Source organism: Dermochelys coriacea, chromosome 3 (genome assembly GCF_009764565.3).
Source record: "Dermochelys coriacea isolate rDerCor1 chromosome 3, rDerCor1.pri.v4, whole genome shotgun sequence".
Taxonomy (NCBI): Eukaryota; Metazoa; Chordata; order Testudines; family Dermochelyidae; genus Dermochelys; species Dermochelys coriacea.
The window spans coordinates 130,392,269-130,413,949 of record NC_050070.1 but is presented as its reverse complement, the minus strand read 5'-3'; the positions used below and the strand labels follow the sequence as shown (position 1 = coordinate 130,413,949).

The 21,681-nt window shown below is 38.3% G+C and overlaps 1 protein-coding gene across 2 annotated transcripts in view; it reads left to right on the top strand.

Moving 5' to 3' along the window:
- WDR27 (WD repeat domain 27) overlaps positions 1 to 21,681 on the top strand; it is a 231,932-nt gene that overhangs the window by 112,350 nt on the left and 97,901 nt on the right. For both annotated transcript variants that reach the window (XM_043511323.1, XM_043511324.1), the window contains 2 exons: positions 6,132 to 6,229; positions 11,533 to 11,635. In XM_043511323.1, coding sequence (XP_043367258.1) covers positions 6,132 to 6,229; positions 11,533 to 11,635 — 201 coding nt within the window. The remainder of the gene's footprint in view (positions 1 to 6,131; positions 6,230 to 11,532; positions 11,636 to 21,681) is intronic.

Genomic DNA, 21,681 nt, shown 5'->3' with positions numbered 1-21,681 from the left:
ATTCTATCTGCTACCCAAGATCCATAAACCTGGAAATCCTGGCCGCCCCATCATCTCAGGCATTGGCACCCTGACAGCAGGATTGTCTGGCTATGTAGACTCCCTCCTCAGGCCCTACGTTACCAGCACTCCCAGCTATCTTCGAGACACCACTGACTTCCTAAGGAAACTACAATCCATTGGTGATATTTCTAAAAACACCATCCTAGCCACTATGGATGTAGAAGCCCTCTACACCAACATTCCACACAAAGATGGACTACAAGCCGTCGGGAACAATATCCCCGATTAATGTCACGGCTAATCTGGTGGGTGAACTTTGTGACTTTGTCCTGACCCATAACTATTTCACATTTGGTGACAATGTATACCTTCAAATCAGCGGCACTGCGATGGGTACCCGCATGGCCCCACAGTATGCCAACATTTTTATGGCTGACTTAGAACAACGCTTCCTCAGCTTTCGTCCCCTAATGCCCCTACTCTACTTGCGCTACATTGATGACATCTTCATCATCTGGACCCATGGAAAAGAAGCTCTTGAGGAATTCCACCATGATTTCAACAATTTCCATCCCACCATCAACCTCAGCCTGGACCAGTCCACACAAGAGATCCACTTCCTGGACACTACGGTGCTAATAAGCGATGGTCACATAAACACCACCCTATATCGGAAACCTACTGACCACTATTCCTACCTACATGCCTCTAGCTTTCATCCAGATCATACCACTCGATCCATTGTCTACAGCCAAGCGCTACGATATAACCGCATTTGCTCCAACCCCTCAGACAGAGACAAACACCTACAAGATCTCTATCGTGCATTCCTACAACTACAATACCCACCTGCTGAAGTGAAGAAACAGATTGACAGAGCCAGAAGAGTACCCAGAAGTCACCTACTACAGGACAGGCCCAACAAAGAAAAGAACAGAACGCCACTAGCCATCACCTTCAGCCCCCAACTAAAACCTCTCCAACGCATCATCAAGGATCTACAACCTATCCTGAAGGACGAGCCATCACTCTCACAGATCTTGGGAAACAGACCAGTCCTTGCTTACAGACAGCCCCCCAATCTGAAGCAAATACTCACCAGCAACCACACACCACACAACAGAACCACTAACCCAGGAACCTATCCTTGCAACAAAGCCCGTTGCCAACTCTGTCCACATATCTATTCAGGGGATACCATCATAGGGCCTAATCACATCAGCCACACTATCAGAGGCTCGTTCACCTGCGCATCTACCAATGTGATATATGCCATCATGTGCCAGCAATGCCCCTCTGCCATGTACATTGGCCAAACTGGACAGTCTCTACGTAAAAGAATGAATGGACACAAATCAGACGTCAAGAATTATAACATTCAAAAACCAGTTGGAGAACACTTCAATCTCTCTGGTCACTCGATCACAGACCTAAGAGTGGCTATCCTTCAACAAAAAAACTTCAAAAACAGACTCCAACGAGAGACTGCTGAATTGGAATTAATTTGCAAACTGGATACAATTAACTTAGGCTTGAATAGAGACTGGGAATGGATGAGTCATTACACAAAGTAAAACTATTTCCCCATGGTATTTCTCCCTCCCACCCCACCCCCCACTGTTCCTCTGATATTCTTGTTAACTGCTGGAATTAGCCTACCTGCTTGTCACCATGAAAGGTTTTCCTCCTTCCCCCCCCCTGCTGTTGGTGATGGCTTATCTTAAGTGATCACTCTCCTTACAGTGTGTATGATAAACCCATTGTTTCATGTTCTCTGTGTGTGTGTATATAAATCTCTCCTCTGTTTTTTCCACCAAATGCATCCGATGAAGTGAGCTGTAGCTCACGAAAGCTTATGCTTAAATAAATTTGTTAGTCTCTAAGGTGCCACAAGTACTCCTGTTCTTTTTGCGAATGCAGACTAACACGGCTGCTACTTTGAAACAAGAAGAATGTAGCTAAAATAATAGAATTGACTGGGAAGTCACTATTATAAAGATTTGTTAAATAATCTTAAACTAGTTTGCTTGCCTGGTCGAATAAAATCATTGCACAAGGTAAAGTGAACTTGTACAGCACTTTGTAGAATGCCAGAAATGAAGATATAAGCATGATTTGAATAGTATTCAGCAAAAATATTCTGCATGTATATCATATTGTGCATTGTGACTGTTTACTGGAGCAATAAATGATGAACAGAAGTTTTAGAACTGAAAATAAATGTCAGAAATGTGTAAGGATGGATGGCCTGTAGTCTTTAGAGTTTAATTATATCTTGTTTTTTTAACACATATTCCATTCTTTCATTTTTTAAAAATTATTGTTGTACAGAGAATGAAAGTATTTATACTTTGGATGTTGCATGAGAATTTGCAAGATGAATAGCAAGCACAAGTAAAAGCTAGATATGAGCTCAATTACAGTTAGGAGTATAGAACATGAAACTGGAAGGGACCTCCTTGGTCACCAAATCCAGTTCCTTTCTACTGCAGGCAACCCCATCATATAATTCCATTCATAAATTTATCAAACTCTGTCTTAAAACTAGTTAGGTTATTTGTCACCATTGCTTCTATTAGAAGTTTATTCCAGAACTTCACTCCTCTGTTGGTTAGCAACCTTCTAAATTAAGCACTAGTGACCTGCTTCAGTACTGATTGAAGTTAGTGGGTAATGGATCAGGGCCTGGCTTTAGTCCTCTACACCTAGAAGTAACGTTCAAGCCTCTTCTGCTCCCTTACACTCATGAGCAGAGGATTAGCAAGGCATGGTATGCATGTGGAAAGTAAGCATGAATGAGGAGACATTATTTCAAATGTATTTCTCAGCATGCAAATAAAGCACTTATCTATGCATTCCCATTTTTGGCCTTATTCCTAGTTACTAGGTGGGACTAAGCTGGTAACCACATAAAAGTGCTTTCAATAATACACGGTCAGATAATTTCCCTGTGCTCCCTGTTTTACACATCAGTTTTTGACATGCTGTTATGTGCAACATTTAACATGTGCTGTGGAATATTCAGCATTTTGGCCCCGATTCAACAAAGTTCTTATGCACAGGTGTAACTTTAAGTATGTGAATAGGCCCTCTGTAGTCAATGGGCCCTATAGTCTCATGGGGACTGTACTGTCAGTTATACCGAGTGGAACAAACACATGAAAAACGCAGTTCACAGTAACATGCGCAAATGTAATATTGCCAGTGAAAGTAGGTCATTTTTAACCACTCGCTAAGTGCAGTAAGCAATACATATTAGGCACGTCTCAATTAGAAATCATAATATGCTGCCCTCCCAATGCTCTGAGTATGACATGATCTACAGTGCAGTTTAATTCTGCATCCTTTTTAGACATATTCAGCTAGGATTTTCATTTGTTATATTATAACACACAAAAATTCTATTGTTTTAAAAAACCCTTCTTATTAAAAAAATCATATGGAAAAAAGATAGTTAATTCTAGTTCATGTTATAAATTTCCCTTACTTGCAAAATGTGACTACTGCTTCTTCATGAAATTACCTCCATTGATCTTCCTTGTTGGACTTGTGCACTTGTCTGTGCAGATCTAACAGTGTTCATTCATCGAAGCAATATATTCTGATAGAGAACTCCAGTTACGGGTAGGTAAGCTGGCATTCTTTTATTAGACACAGACACCTGGATTTAGTGTTTCCTTAAAAAAATGCAATGAAAAATTATTTTTGTATAGTGTCTTTTAGAAAACACTTCACACAGGCTTACAGTTTGCAAATATAAGCAGCATATGCAGGACTTTATTCAGCAGTGGTGGCATCCGTACATATGACAATATCTAGGCAAATGGCTGGACATCATAATTCTGTGTCAGGGACACTAGAATATTTGAGGATAGAGAAAAGTTTAAGGAAGTTAGGAGTTAGATTTAAAGGGACACGGTGTTAACAAGCCATAGAGAAGAGAGAGGGTTTGAAAAGGGCGTGTCTGATTTTTCCACTACCTCGCACATTGTGAAATCATTTACACCTGTGTAAAGTAAGTGTGAATTGGGTGTAATACACTACCAAATGACTACATGAGATGCAAGGCAATGGAAAAAATCAGGTCTCGTGTCTGCCCCGAATTATGGACAGGAAGGAGAACTTGGACCTAAAATCAGTTAGCCAGGTTTAGAAATGGAAAGAGGATGGAATTAAAACTAGTGGAATTCAATGAGTTCAGTGAATAGTCTAGAGAATAGGAAGAGATGAGACTGAAGCACAAGGGACATGATGCTGAAAAGGCCCTAGGAGGCTACCAGGGAGATTTTGCAATGAATACAGAAATGGACAAGAAGTTAGTGAAGATTTGAGGATAGGGTTGCGGGACAGGGTGGAATTAGATTTTCCTGTTTCCAGTTATCAGTTGAGAAGTGCTGATGTATTTTGGCCATATTGCAGTTTGGAGAGATGAAATAATGTTACAATACCCAAGACAATTGTTAAAGTGCATACTGGAGCATCCTATGAAGCAGGAGATGGGGATCCTCAATTTAAGGAGAATTGTACAAGAAAGAGATGGTGGGGAGGCAATTACAAGTCTATTAAGTGAATGCTGGATGCCTCATTTAACCTTGCCATTTGGGAAATAAATTTTGTATTTCTAGAGTTATCATCATTACTCTATCTGGAGGTCACTTTTACGGCAGTGCTCGGTATCCATTGACTAAATATTGGAGTATTTCCCATTTGTACGCCAGCTCTTGTGAAGAACAGAAGATTCTTGGCAGCTGAGCACCGATTGCGGGAAATGACCTTGAGATTTCTATTGTATGCAGCCAATTCAAGAACTGGAAGGTGGGGGGGAGAGATTGCACTGTTTATTTTTAGTTCCCTGGCAACAAGATTTGTAGCTAGCAAAAAAAGACCAAGGTTTGTCAATATGGATGTTTACAAATGAGAGGAGTTAGACTGGATTTAATTATTTAAAGACATGAAGCCAAATTCAGCCCTGGTGTGAACGAGTGTAACTTCTATTGAAAGGCAATGGAAATTATGCCAACGCTAAATTTGGTCCATTGTTTGGTATTGGCCTATCCCTGTATGATAGGGTTTAACTCTGTAGAGGTGGTTAATCCCTGCATTTTATTTTTTCTTCTATTTCTTTGTTTGCGTGTTGATGTAAGTTCTGTTTATAACTCCAAACAAACACCATAACTAAGTTGAAAATTGCTAAGATATTCTTTGCTTGTTTTGCATTTATATAAAAACATATTTTGTCATTCTGTGGCTGTTACACTCTTGCGTGGATTATACTTCGGTGGAGAACATTATTATCTCCTAACATATGTCATCTTTGTATAATTGACCCATCTACAGTGTTTCTCTGAGACAGAATGTAAAGTATTCAACCCAAGGGCTTGGTAGCATGAAATTCCTTGTGTAAGGGGGCAGGGAGGAGAGAGCTTTATGGTTTGCTGACCCCTACTATGTATAAAGTTTTTGTGGAAAATGGAAAATATGGTCTGAACCTCTCCATAAGGCAGTGTGAGATGCAAAAACATTCCTGTTCTCACTGCCAGCAGCTGGTATGCTGATCATATATTCCATAATTCTTAGCAAGGTAGTTAGAGAGCCAAGAGGGGTTCTCTAACAACTACACACTCAGTGGGGTGTTCCATAATTTCTAGCATGAGCTGTTGCTAAGGAACCTCAAGTGTTTCCTTAGCTTCTTTATTAAAAGTTCCTTTGCTCAGTGTATCAGTTCCTGCCAATGGGAGTAGCTGTTTCCCTGTTCTTGTTGCCTTATTAAGGGCTGTTGGTCAGGCTGCAACCTGTCTTTGTCTGAAGACCGTGGAAGGACTGTAGTATGGATTTGCTTACAACAGATACTTCCTCCTGCAAAAAGTTCTAAAGTTAGCAAGGGGTACATTACAGGAAGAGGGTTTGAAAGAGGTGGTCTTGAAGGTTCATGTTCTGAAGAACCTGAAGGATCTGGGGTGTGGCAAACAAATGTGAAGTCCATACAAATTGAACCCTGCTGGTGTTGCAAAGCCCCAGTTTTATATTTCAGCTCAACGTAGGTAATGTCTGTGTAGATTTTAACTGAATGCATGAAATCTCTAAACACCTGAAGTGCTGCCATCTGAAAGAAATCTCTAATGTTACAGGGATCAGCTTTTAGCACTCAGCCGCTTGAAGCTTACAATCTTTTCATGACCACAGCCACTGGTGATGGCATCAAACTGTGGGATTTGAGAACACTGAGGTAAGGCCAGATTACTTACATTAGAACTAAAAAGTCCGATATTATCCTTATTCAGAGTCTTCATACTTTCTTAAACAAGTGAGGTATAACCAGTTAATATCTGTACTATGCTCTGAACATATAAGTCACATGCTAACTATTATATGAAGAAAATGGCTAACCAGCGGTAGCTACAGTAAACTTAAAAGTAATTTTTTTTTCTTTATAATAAATATGAAGGACCTGATGCTTCTCTTCATCACATCAGTGTTTTTCTACGATTCCAGCATAAAACTGGTATAATGGAGTGCAGAATCAGGCTTGCAATCTTGAGCTTTTTTTTTTCTTTTTTCTTTTAAAGGATATTCTCAGATTGTTTGTTTGTTTAGGAATATTAACTGTTTACACAAAATAAAAGTAACATTTGAACTTGGTTGCCCAGGAAAAGCTCACTAAAGTAGAAGCCATTGAACAGTCAACATTTGTCAACTATTGCCACATACTTACCTCGGATATCACTTATTTCAAATATAAAATAGTATATTGTGCTGTGGCAATGATAGTCTTCCCAAAACATCATATCTGTTATAACAGATCCACCATATGATCTGGTGTTTAAAATAGGAATGGACTTTTATGTAACTAAATTATTATTATAAATCATGTATATACAGCCAGAAATGTATGTGGTGCTTTCTAAAACCAGACATCCCCTCCTCCAAAATACAATCTAGTACAAGAAAAGATCTCCTGCTGCCCCCCACCAAAAAACTCCCAAACCAAACAACAACAACAAAAAAAGGAGGGGCAGCTGTTCAGGAAAGGGAAGATTTGGGGAGATCTCTGTTGAGGAGGGTAAGGTATGAAATATTTCTAAAAGAAAAGGATTCTAGAGAACTGATTTGAAAGCGAGGGGAAGTGCATTAGTTTTAAGTGATATTCTTGGGTTTCTTGTTTGTTTTTTATTAAATGTAATGTTTTATGGTTTGCCTATTAGTTTGTTTTTTTAATTGAAAATAACATCAAGTATTCCTTAGTTATTTTCACTTTTTTTGTTTGTAAAAAATCTGTTAAGCCCATAGAAGGGCATGTAAATTCTTGCCAAAATATGGCGCCTTATTACCCCCACCAATGTCAAAAAGTAATAAAACTGGAGACTTCTGTGGTTGGAAACTATTATGTTCCTATGTTTTTGTAATCAGCTGCTCTAACTACTATTCTAGAAGAATAATAAATGAGTTGAGAACTTTTCACAGATCACTTACCTGCCTTTTCCTTTTGCCTTTTCCTTTTTAAAATATTAATATAAGCAAAGCTGGTGAATGGTAAAGTAGTTAAAAGTAAAAGCTGGGTAATCAATTAAATGCATGTATCCTGGGGGGAAGGGAATAATTTTTTTGTGTTCTTGATTCTTGTTTAGTTTGGCAGGGTTATTATATTCACTGAGTTCAGATGGCTAAATTAAAAAAATTAAAGCAGGTCCGTTGTGGCCCATATTTAAAGTATCTGTCTGTAAATATGAACTATAATGCTCACTGGCAGTGACTGCTGTACTGAAATCGCAAAAAAAGATTGTTATAGCCCCAGCTTTTCACTAGCTTATAACTCTTTAAAATGTTCTGTTCAGATGACACTTTCTGTCCTTGCTCTACTCACAAGTGGAATTTTCTGGAAAAATTGACTTATTTTTTAGCCATTTTTTAGTTCCCGCAAGGAAGAAAATAGTTTACTCTCTGCTTTCTACCTATTCCAGTAGGTGTTATTCACATAAATAATTAAAAAATGGCTGAGTTTAGAATGTTCTGATTTATCATGGAAGAAGTCTGGGATAAAGTGTGGGGGCATTGAACAGTTATGCGCTTTACAAATTTTTGGTTTTATGTCCGTAAAGCTCGTAGTACACAAAACGCATGGATAACACTCATTTTTTTGTTTACGGATGTTACTTTGAACATGTCTCTGACATATGTATTCCTGACGTGGTTTTTCTTGCTTACACCACTCATCCAGCTCAACAATTGCATTTCTATGGAACAGATCATTTACTCAAGTTTCTTCTTTGTTGCCCAATACTCAGTGCAATACATTAAAACTGGATGGACCACCATTTTATAGATTTTTTCCCTTTTAATCCTACTGATATTTTCTGTCGCACTTTTTTATGGGCAAAAAAAGGGTTTTAAAGACATCCTCAAAGCCAACATGAAGAACATTTATATGGATATAAAACTCATGGAAAACCCAAGCCCTCAACCAAACAAAATGGAAAAGGACCTTGTGGCAAGGATTCTAGTATGTCGAGATCCAAGGAAGATAATAGGAAATGGAGAAATGGGAAAGGAGAAAAGAACACACTTCAGCCTGACTCAACAATCCAGGTCCACCCAGGAAATGTCTGCCCCAACTGTGAAAAGATCTGTGGATCCTGAATAGGTCTCATTAGCCACCCCTGGATCCACCGGTGATAACTGACTATAATTTTATGGAAAACAATCATCCTCAGACTGTGAGGGATCACCACCGATCTTCGTGACACATATTACACCACTTACCCTCTCTCCATTTGAGCCCAATGTTTATTATCCTAGCTCTAATTTCATCCTCCATTTTCCCAGTTTCTGGAATCCAGATACTTGAAACTTTGCATTTTCAGTATTTGTCTGCCCTTCTAGTTTCAAGGGTCATTTTTCAGCGTTCACATTATTGAAACACCATACCATATGCTGTTTTTCCTCTCCTTATTTTGGCCCGATGTCTCTCCAACATATCTCTCCATTTATCAAGATCCTCTTCTAGACAAAAAGAAAAGGAGTACTTGTGGCACCTTAGAGACTAACAAATTTATTAGAGCATAAGCTTTCGTGAGCTACAGCTCACTTCATCGGATGCATCTGTAGCTCACGAAAGCTTATGCTCTAATAAATTTGTTAGTCTCTAAGGTGCCACAAGTACTCCTTTTCTTTTTGCGAATACAGACTAACACGGCTGCTACTCTGAAACCTCTTCTAGACACTCTTTCTGCTCACTGCATAGAATATCATCTGCAAACAGCATGCACCAAGGTGTTCTTTCTGTATGTTCCTTGTCAGGGTATCCAGGACAAGGATAAAGAAGAAAGTCTCATTGCTGATCTCTGATGCATGCCCATCTTTACTGATAATTCATCTCTTTCACCACTAGAAGTTCTGATTGTTGACATTGCACCTACATACATGGCTTGAACAAGCTGCACATAAAGTTTTGGTACCACTTTCTCCCTCAGACACCACCATATGACTTCTGTTGGAACTCAGTCAGATCTTTTCCAAATCAATGAACACCATGTGAAGAATTTTTCTTTTCTCTCTAAATTTTTCCACTAACTGCTTCAGTGCAAAAATAGCATGTGAATGGGGAAGTATACTGTAAGTCTTCATCAGTATGAATAGTGTACAGGAAATGCAGTAATAATTAACTCAACAATAGATCTTTCAGCATCACGCATTTTTGCTTTGTCTGATAGATTTTAAGCATTTGTGTAATTATATATATGGTCACACCTATATGTGATACATATGCCACGATGTATATCCAAAATCCCAATGAGAAAAAGGATTCTGCTTATTGTGCATAAACTAAATTGATACTCTGCGTGCAGAAAGTTTCTGTAGAAGACTATCTTAATACCTGTACATTGTTTTGATGATTCTAGAGGCTACAGCTTGCTGTGAAGACCACAGACTTAATCTTGGCACATAATAGATTTCATAAAGATGTACCATTTTATTCTATACAAATATATCTGGAAAGTCCATATAATTGAAAATGTTTATAATACAGTGCAGTAATATTGCAAAAACATCATTCAAGCTGAATTTAGACATTTCCAGTTTAAAAGCAATTCACAAATTAATAGTTAAGGTAAGAAAGTGCAGTCCATTGACTGTGCTGTTTTGACGTATAGTAGTTGTAGAGAACTATACACTGCATGTTGTGAACTAGCAGTACAGAAATAGGCACTAAGTGTCCAGAACTCACATAAAAGATAAAGGTAGAGTTGGAGTTTTGGAGCTCATTTATGAGACCACATGTGTCATGTCTTAAGCTAGATTGTAATCTCCTCATGGCATGGTTTATGTCTTCCTTTGTGTTTGTACATTTGGATCCTGATTCTAATGGGAGCATTTGATCATTACATGAATGCAAATAATTAATTTTTAGCTAATAAGTACATAGTTAATTCGGAGGCTATTACACGCACCTGAAGTTTTACATTTTAGTTCTTTTTTTCGGATATACCAACACCCACTTTCCTTTTCTCATCCCACACTGAGAGCCAGGGGAGAATGGTGATAGTGCTCTTCTTTCTTGTTTTCTTCTTTTGGAAGGGGCCGAAGGTTCAGTTTGCTCAGGAATTATGCAAATCGAATGCTCTGTTCTGTGCTCTGATTTCTCTTACTGTGCAAGTTTAGGCAGAACAAGCAGAAAGAAGATCAAAGCTTCCACTCTGCACTGTTCTAGAAGTTAGCTGCTAGGAAGTACTTAATGAGAAAACATCTGTTAGGCCAGTCCTGACCTGCTTGAGTCAAATGAAGTTGGACCTTTTTTGTGTATTAACGTTAGTGGAGAATTTAAGCACTGGGCTTGAAAGTCAAATTGGTCTACAAAACTGTGGCTGGAATATTTGCTGATTGGGTGATCCCAGATTTCCGATGAAGCGAGCTGTAGCTCACGAAAGCTTATGCTCAAATAAGTTTGTTAGTCTCTAAGGTGCCACAAGTACTCCTTTTCTTTTTTGCGAATACAGACTAACACGGCTGCTACTCTGAAACCTTTACAGGAGTGTTTATTTGTCTCTATCCCAGAAAATTTAAATCCCAAACTGAAAAATTTGAGTTGGTAAACATTCTTTCAGAGTAGCAGCCGTGTTAGCCTGTATTCGCAAAAAGAAAAGGAGTACTTGTGGCACCTTAGAGACTAACAAATTTATTTGAGCATAAGCTTTCGTGAGTTACAGCTCACTTCATCGGATGCTGTAGCTCACGAAAGCTTATGCTCAAATAAATTTGTCCTAAACATTCTTTATAACTTTACATTCTAACTTCCAGTGTTTCAAATTTATTTTAGTAGATTATTGTATTTCTTTAACATCAGTTACTCCTATCCTCCTGCAAAAATGATATTGAAGATTTAATTTCTAGTACTGTATTGGTAACGAGGCAGATGTTGATCTGAATTTAGCAAAACTTCACAAAAATAAATGATTGTAACTATCAACTCTTCAGCTAGTTTAAAAATCTACTTTTTAGCCAACATTAATTCAGTTTATTTTAATTCCCCTAAAGGTGTGAACGTCGATTTGAAGGACATATTAACCGCTGCCACCCATGTGGAATAGCTGTCACTCCCTGTGGGCAATTCATAGCCTGTGGATCAGAAGATAAAAGCGTGCGTAATAATATTTTATGACTTTTGTTGTAAACTTTAGAGCTGCTTCTAATATATTCACAAAGTGTCCTTTCATGCATTCTTCTGGGGCCTTAGATAAGAGCAGAAAAACTGAGATCTTGTGTGCTCTCTTTGAATACCAGGGATCCTACTTCACATTCATAAGACTCTGGGCTTCCCCTCATGCTGTTGGCCCAAATGTTGTCTTCTTTTTACTGTTATGTAATGTGCTGTGTGCCTGTTGGCTGCATTTTCATTTGGTTGAATGGTGTGTGTGTATTAGTTTAAGCACTTTGAACCTTTGAGATAAACTTTTTACTTACCTTTAAAAATAGTAGATATGTTTTGGATTCCAAATACCTGAAAGAGCATACATATCTGAGTCTTGACACCATAAAGATGTATGCAATGCATACATACAGTGCATTTTCTTGCATGGCAGAGAAAATAATTTTCTTTTAAATTATTCACATTCCATCATTTCTCCTGGAAAATGCAACAGATTCTCAGAATTCAAACAGTTTTTAAAGGCTAATTTATTACATTTTATGCAATGCATGACTCAGAGTTCTTATCACCACTAACAGTGGATGGCACATGGTGCCAGTTATGGCAATTCCTGTGATGTGCATATCTGAACAACAGGAACTGTGTAGAAACTACAAATTCATTTTGCATAGATTGCCAAACTGCCTTCAGGTGGTGATGACTTTTTTTTATAGGTTGGAGATGAATCAGTGACCTAGATGAAAAACGGGAAGGCATTTAGCTGTACTTGGATCCCATTGGAAATGATTCCCAATGGTAAAAGTTCAGTTAAGGGTGTTCTTGTTTAAAGATGGTTTCTCTTTTCTCATTGGCTAGTACCATCAGACCCTACTGCCACCTGTAATTAATTCTCGTAAACGTGTATTTGCTTTAGATGTAGTAGACACTCTCAAATAAAAGGAGATTATAATTTGTACAAGTATTCAAATAATGTAAATTTTGGTAGGCAGTGCACTTCTTTGCACAATTTTGATTGTACCCTTACGCTTGATAGCAGCCCTTGCTCCATTTCTTCCCTGATTCACTAGAGGGTAGTTACTTTCTGGCTGGTGATATATACTTTGGGGACTCTGCACCATGTGGGATCAGATTTCTATTGAACATAAATCTCCTCAAAGCATTTTGGTAGGGAATCTATTTTACTTTCATCTATACACTTTATAGTTAACTCTTTAAGGCTATATGAGTAGGATGTTCAAACATTGATCTCAAATTCAGAAGCAAAAGTAACTGCAGTAGCAGACTGTTGTTGAAACCTTGGCTCCTAATACCATCTGCAGACAAGTGTTTTGTTTGGAAGGGCTATAGTAATTAAGGTTCTGTTGATATTTCTGTTGTCTGAATGCTGGTAATCTGCTTTTCAAAGTGTTCTTTGAAAAAAATGTCATTTTCAGAAGAGAGGGTTTTTTTCCCTTTAAGATGAAACATAATTTAAATTGGTGGTTTGAAGTTTAAACTGTATGCTCATGGTTTATATATGATATGTAAATTATTAGTTGAGACTGATAACTAAGGCCCATGATAGGTAGTATAAAAATACATACGACCAGATTGTAAACCCTGTTCTGCTCCCTTTCTGCCTCAAATCCTGTTGGGATACTGCTGATATGGGAGAGTCCCCAGTAGGTCTGGAGTCAGCTGAATTAGCTTCTATGCCTCACTCTTAACCCTTTGGTGCCAGGGTGATTTGTTGTGGTGGTGAGTAAAAGTGGATAGAGCATTATGCATTATTCATTCCAGCTACCACAGCTGGCATATGGTCTTTGTGGGACTCTGCTAGCTAACACATTTCAGTGCAGCCCCTGGGTTGCTGTAATTTGCATCTGGCTCTGGACAGAGAATCATTGACCTTTAAGTGTTTAGCTTGCTGTCTTTCAACTGGCACTCCTACTCCTATTGTTCTGCTTTACTCATAGGCCATTTGTTAAGAGGTCTTGAACATGTCAGAAGCCATGAATACAATGTTATAGCATGCTTTCTCAAGTATAATTTGATATTAGGAAACCTGAATCAATACATCAGTCTTTAAAAAAAAAAGCATTCATCATACTTTAGGAGTTACAGCAAATGTTTGATGTGCACCTTAGTCCTTAACCTTATTATAACCCACTGTTTACTGCAACTCACGTTGTTAACAACATAGATCATTGGATAGTGGGATATAAATACTGTATATGATGTTTGGCACATTACAGAAACTTGTTGATATCTGCCTGCTTGAGACTCTGAAAATAAGTTTGAGATTAATCAACGAAATCTGTGAAAACACTCCAGCTCTGTAGCGCTCTTTGTTCATTGCCTGTAAATTTATACTTGTATGTTTGACTCAAATCAATCCCAACACTGGAATTTTGGGTATTAATATTATTGTATTATGTGGGTTTAGATATCATTCATCATTTTTTGTTGAACCAACTTTCCTTGAAGATTTAGAAAGTTTAGAATTCCACTATTTGATTTTTACCAAAGGATTTGAAACTTTCCGGTCTAATAGGATAATACTTTAGTTTTTATCCTTTTAGGAGGACTTCTTTAAAATGTTGACGGTTAATATACTTTATAATATGTACTGTTATTTTTAAATTTAAAAACAAATCAAAGCACTTGACATTCCAGACATGTTGTCAAAGCTAATAGCATCCTGATAGCTGTATCAAACTGTAACTGAAACAGTTTTTCAGAATATTTAAAGCCAGCTACTCTTACAGTCCATATTCTATACTTGATCATCTGCAGAAGCTGAGGAAATTTGTGCAAGAGTGTCAGAAATACAGCAACATGGGCAAAGACCTTATCTTCAAGCCCTGGATTCTGGAAAGAAGTTTATGTAACTTTTCTCTGCCCAACAAGTCAGTAATGATGATGTATCTTAAAGCCATCTGTGATTCCATTTATCAAACACAGTACTTGCACCTCTTCTTCAAACAAATGTGAACTGAATTTGAAACCAAACGAGCCACTAATGCAATATAATTCAGAGACATTAATCTTAAACTGTCTTTGTATTCACATTAAGAGAAGTGTTTGACAAGGAAAAAAATGTGTTGGCAACATGGATTAAAAGTAAAATTGAAACCATATTTCCACAGGGTGCAGAAACAGATCGCTGAACCATGTTATTATAAACAAAGAGTTGCAGATGCTATCCTCCTTTCCCCCTTCTTATGAAGAATGTTAGACTTATTTTTTGCTAAGAACAACTCACCACAGCTCCTGTTTGGTTTGAGCAAGAGCTCTGTTTCCTTTTGACTCACTGGCAGAGCTATTACTAGTTGATGAGGATTCCAGTGCAGTATCATGGAAGCTGTACATTCAGGAGGTTCAGCCCATGGGATGAGGGTTTTGCTAATTGACCATGTCCTGTCAGAATATATGCTCTCTGGTGTCAGACAGCAGTTGATAGCGAGGGCAGGATCAATTCTAACAGAAAAGTTTCCATAGCTTGAAAAATACCAGTTCCAGTAACCAGATACCTGTAGCACCCTGGTCCTGAATTTAGTCAGAATCGTGCCCAGTGATTATAGAGCACGCTAAACCAGAAATGCTAATTTTACAATAGCCTTTTTACCTATGGCTGTCAATTATCTATGTTGATTTTTGTAAATAAATAAATGGATGTAATAATAATTTATTTCAGACCAACCAAATGGATTATTGCACGTCTCTAAATAGCAAACAAGGATATGAAACAAAAGCTCCAACCAGTATCGGGGCTCATTTTGCTGAACTGTTTATAAAAGCATTTGCAGAAACATTTGGTGCCCAAAGAGATCACAATCTAAAAGAAGAAAACAAATCTGACGTTTATGGGAAACAACAATTTTTAAGCACACAATTTTGAATGCATATGTGTCCTGGCTTCATTTTTCTATACTGAATTTAATGAGGTTTTAGTTAGCTGACTGGTTTAATTATACAAGAAATTATTTCCTTCAGGGTTTTTTTCTTTGAATACCTTTGAGTAAATTCCAAGATTGCAGAAATAAAGTGGGGAATGTAGAAATAAAGATTTAGATCTTTAATTATGTTTAGATTTGGTTTTTCCAGTCTCTTTGATCTATAGAGTTTAAGGGGCACAATTTGGCCTCAGACCTGAAATGCAGCTTGCTAGCATGCAGCCTTGTACCCACATGGAGTTTCAGACTCCAATGGGACTTTGCCTGATCGCAGTGGTTTACACTGACTGCATTGAAGGATTGGAGCTGTTTTTTAGCATGAATGGTTTCAACCTCAGTGACCATTATAATTATGTTCATATTGTATAAAAAGTTCTTGCCGCTTTTCGCATTTTCATTGTATATTTCACTGTGATAAAGATTGCCTATGGTAATGTATTTTTAAACGTGTTCCAAGTAGAGAATCAAATCTTGGGAGCTCCAGAGTTGAGGTGCAAAATTGGAGAGTGTGTGGAGCCTGTTCTTCCCACTCCAGTGATCATGAACAGGAAGCAGCCATAATATAGCTGCCCACACACCCTGCTCTAGCATCACTATCAGTATGCAGCATTCCCGAGGGAATTTGTGCAGACTGCTGGTATAAACATATTTATGATCCCAACCCCTTGCCCATCAGCTTGTGGTTGGAGGGCTGTGCTAATGGGAGTGCAAGGGACGCTGGAGCCATTATCCCTGTTTTTGGTCTCTATGGGCATAATGCCTCCAGCTACTACCGTGCCTATAACACACTTCTTCCCACCACCTAATGCAAGCCTGGCTCTAGGAGTCATTACTTTAGCCAAATTTGTTTCAGACATTAAATCCTGGCTTTGGCATAACATAAAACCTATAGTTTCTTGAAAGCTGACATGTTTAAGTCTACATGACTACTGGCGTTGCTGTTTTATAGAATTTTAGTTCTTACAACCTGTACATTTTAGTGATGTGCCAACAGACATTTATATGGTTATAATCCATTTGCCCAGCTATAAATCAGGTGCTGTTTTAAAGGTTTCCCAGATGGATTACCTTTAAACTGGTAACATAAATTCATTAGTGGTATTGGGTGATGTTTGCTATCCTTGTCTTACGTAATAGAATTCAAAAGCAGTTTTATTTTTGTATGTTCTTTCACCAAAGTGTTTAACTTTCTAGATACTTATTACTTATATTATCAGTGCATCTTTGTGAAACAATATAATACTGACTGACTGCTAATTTCATCATCTACTTAACGATGTGGTAGCTGTATTTTGATTCTAAGAATACATACTCTAAAGAACTCTTTCATTTTGAATAGTTTTTAAATGACTTTTTCTTGTATTTCCTCCTTCCACCTCCAGTTTTATTAACTGATTTTATTGGATTTGACATTTACAATAATAATCTGTGAATGTTGGCACTCCATTTTTCCAATTTGTAGGGCCTTTGAAAGACAGTTTTCTGCTTATATATTGTTCAAAACAAGTCCCATTTTGTATAGTAAATGAAGATTTAGAGGTAGATGTTCTCCAATTCTGTCTTCCTCCTCCTTTCTGGTTACAAGTGGCCTGATCTAACTCCCATTCAAGGTCAGTAGAAGGACTGATGTTGATTCGAGTGGAGCTGGATCAGTCCCAAAGTGCTTTGCTATTTTTCTTTTTTTTCTAGAATGAAAGGGATGTTGCTTAATGTAGTGGTTCTCAAAGCCGGTCCGCCGTTTGTTCAGGGAAAGCCCCTGGTGCACCGGACCAGTTTGTTTACCTGCCACATCTGCAGATTCGGCTGATCGCGGCTCCTACTGGCCGCGGTTCGCCGCTCCAGGCCAATGGGGGCTGCAGGAAGGGCGGCCAGAATGTCCCTCGGCCCACTCCACTTCCAGCAGCCCCCATTGGCCTGGAGCAGTGAACCGCGGCCAGTGAGAGCCGTGATTGGCCGAACCTGCGGACGCGGCAGGTAAACAAACCGGTCCGGTGCACCGGGGGCTTTCCCTGAATAAGCAGTGGATTGGCTTTGAGAACCACTGCCTTAATGTATATTACTATCCTCAGTCTGGAAGAAAAATTCTAACATGCACATTGTTCCAGAATCCCAAGTGTTTTTTTTCTTAGAGCTCAGTATGGTTTCTGGCTAATGGTTGGTACTATTTCTATCAGTTGCTGGTCAACATCTTGCCTGCTTCTGTGTTTAAGATTTGTATTTCAAGTACCTTAATATTCTTCCATTACACTCAGCGTGTAAAGGATTTTAACTTGCTTTTTGCAATTTAACTTTCTAACCATAAATAGACTGACAATGTCCCTCTTTTTTGATGTTTGGTTGACTGAAGTTACTCCAGCAATACTAGAGCACCATACCTGCTAAAAATGTGCCTCTCAAATTCTCATAAATCCCAAAAAATTGCTTAAAGTTGGTTTACTGTATGTGGAATCATTTTGGGGGGGGCGGGGGAGTGCATCTGAAATATTTCCTGTTAACATAAGGGCTAAAATTTATTTATTTTTATTGGATAAATGCCTAGGCATGTTGCCTCTTACACACTTGAGGAATTGCTACCATTTAGGTGACACTGGTAAATACAAAGAGCTGTTTTTAATAGCCATCTCTTTCATTTAAGATTGAAATGTTTCTTTAGTAATTTGGAATTTTGATATCTGAGGTAATCCTTTTAATCACCACCTCAGCTACTTCATGATGACAGGACATGAATGGATGGAAGTGTCAGAACAGTTGTGAATATCACACTGTAGATTGGATCCTTACCTCTAAAATCTTTGGAACAAAAAACAAAGGCCTGAGTTCATCAGAGACATACCATCCAGATTTTTTTAATTTTTCCATGTCTAACAAAATAATCGCAGAGAAAGGATGATCTTGTGGTTACATCACTGCATTGAGACTTAAGAGATCTTGGTTAATTTCCTACTTCTGCCATAGACTGCCTGTGTGATGTTGGGCAAGTTAGTTAATTTCTTTGTGTTTTAGTTCCAATCTCTACCCGTATCCTTAATCTTCACCCTGTATCCCACTCTCCCATCACCCAATCCTAAACCTGTTGGCTGCTCCACTTTTCCTCCACCTGCCTGCCCAGAGCTCTGCCCCCCATTTCTCCCATACTACGGCCCTCCATTCTTCCCCCTTCCTTTCTTCTGATGATCCCATATGTCAACATTGCACCACTCTTTGTGTGCTCCCACTTCCCTCTTTTCAACACCAAGAAGCTGGCCAGTTGTAAGAACCTTAAATTTGTATTTCCTAACTTTTTGACCTTACCAGTTACAGTCCTGTCTTGAATCTTTTCAGTTCAGGATAACATTTTTTTAAAGAAGGCTGCATTGGGACAACTCCAGCTTCCTCTAGATCCCTCTGGTTTCTTGGTTTCCCTATCAGTTTGGGTTTGGACATAATTTATGGTACAGAGATGGCATTAATATCCTTGATTGACATATTTCTGGTGACTGACAGAAGTCAAATGTCTATATGAATTTTATTAGTGCTATTAGAAACCTTTAATATTGTTGACCATGATGTAATGTTGATTTTCATGCAGGATTTGACAGGGTTAGGTGGGATTTTTCCTTAGGGGCAGAATTCCTCTCTCAGAAAAGTCTGGAGGTGATACTGTGTAATTGTTCATTATCCTAAAGTCCTCACATCTGGAGTCCCTCAGAGTTCCATTCTATCAGTCTTACAGTATAACATGTATGGGAGGCTGCTGTGGATAATCTGAGGCATTTTGGGTTGCAGTGTTATTAGTATGCCGATGATACTCGGACTATAAATGCAGTCTATGAAATTCAGGTTTTGTGCCTTTTTTCAGTGGATATTGCACAGAGATCTGGATAAAAATGAGATTGTTGAGGATTACCGTGGAAAGGATGGTGGTACTGGTTGATAGGAGGAAGAACTGAGGGGGATTGATGGGGATTGTGATGGCTCCATTCCATATATTGGTATAGTAAATGTGTTTCTTGCAAAGGAAGGATCACATGCTTGGTTTACTTTTCTACCCTTGACTCTTTGGCTTCCCAGATAGCAGTGATGGTTTCTAGTGCTTTTATTCATCTGGGATTAGCTAAGAGATTGTTTCTTTATTAATATGAACCAGGTCTTTGTCACCTCCGCATAATTTAGAAGCAGTACAATCTTTTATGATGGCTCAAATCTTCAGATAGTTCAGAATGCAATGGTTCTCCTGCACAGTGGAAATGGGTGAGCAGAAGCACAATACACCTGTGCTGCACTCGCTTACTTTTCTATTCTAGGTCAGTTCAAGTTTTTGGCTTAATCTGTGATGCCTTCCGCACTTGAGGCCTGGCCACCATGGACATTGCACCGTGTTGCATACTACTATGACAGCTGAGAAGTTCGTGTTGACTGGAAGAAGGGTGTACTTCCCTAGCTAATGTGGAAATTCAATTTTCTGGTGTTCCCATAGGATCTGTCTATGCTGCACCACAGCTGGCTCATGCCAGCTGACTCGGGCTAAGGGGCTGTTTAATTGCTGTGTAGACATTCGGGCTTGGGTTGGAGTCCAGGCTCTTGGACTGTGCAAAGTAGGAAAGTCCCAGAGCTCGGGTTGCAGTGAGAGCCCAAAGGTCTACACTGCAATTAAACAGCATCTTAGAGTGAGTGCTAGTCAGTTGGCATGGGCAAGCCGCAGGTATTTAATTACAGTGTAGACATACCTTCAGAGCTCAAGTTTGAGTGTCAACAGAGTACAAAGCAAAGGCTAACTTTCAAGCACTAAATAATTCTAAAAGTTTGGCTGAAAAGTATATATAACTCATCTTAGCTAAGGAATCTTTCTTACAGAGAAAGGACCCAGTTTTCAAATGTGGACACAGGGAGTATCATATCAACTTTTATACATGTTGAATGGTTATGCACATAAGTACCCATTTTTAATCCCAAATTATATTAGTATTTGGACACTTTATTTAATTTGAAAATAAGTTAAGTTTGCAGAGTTTTTGTTAAAAAAGAAACATCAGCTATAATATTTATCTTAAAGAGCTATGTCATCAGTTGCAGAATTTTATTCAGTTCCATTGCTAGTTATCTTTATTTCTAATAATAGACTGCATTGTAGTCTCAAACATATTATGGAAAGAGAAAATCCTGATTTCATAGCTTTCCTAGAGCAAATTCTTTTCTCAGTATTAGATTTAAAAGTGTAAGATGACTCTATGTATGTTAAGTGTTCTAAGGTTCCTGTTACTGAGTCAACTTCAGTATACAAAACAGGAAATAGAATTACTGTATTGCTACAATTTTAGGTTATGAAAAATGAGAGAGAATCTCAGCAGCAGCCAGGAAAGAGTCATTTGCAGGAAACAAAATTTAAAATTTCCTAGATCTTAGCCTAACCACACAGTCCCTCAGGAGAGAGACAGTGGAGGTGAGGAGAGTTTTCCAAGAAGAAAACATTAAAGCTTTAGTTCTGTACTTTGCCAAGCTTAGGAAATATTATAAAAGTAAAACATTTATACCTTTAAAACCACTGCCTAGATACAGCATTGATTGGTGTAATACAATTAGCATAGGCAGACAGATAAAACTTATATTTGAGGCCTCAAAATTAGCTGTCGACTGCTAACTAAGGGAAGAAAATAAATCATAAGCTTCTGAGAAAGGAAATTTACAGAAACAAACTGGAGTTTGATTAAGAGTTCTGCTTATCAAATTTTATTCTCTTGGAAATTTGAAGACTTTAGCTAGAAATGTATGCTGTGCTGCTCACTTTAAGTACCGTACATTGTGGTTTTAGAGATGTTACTGGTTTTGGTGGTATTCTTCAGTTATAAGGGGTATTAATTATTTTTTTATTTCCTATAATAGTTGTGCTGATAGAGCTCAAGCAAGGATTAGGGTCCCTTTGTAGGAGGCACTAGTTTAGCAAACAACACAAAGACAGGCTCTGCACTAAACCCCTCTAAAGGCATGCCTACTTTATTTGGTCAGTGTTCTGGTGACATGTCTGATTAGATTGACACTTCCCTCACCGCACCAAAATGTGGATATGTATGTAGGAGATCTGGGGACTACAGAATGTGAAGCTATGCTTATAGATACTGATGAAAT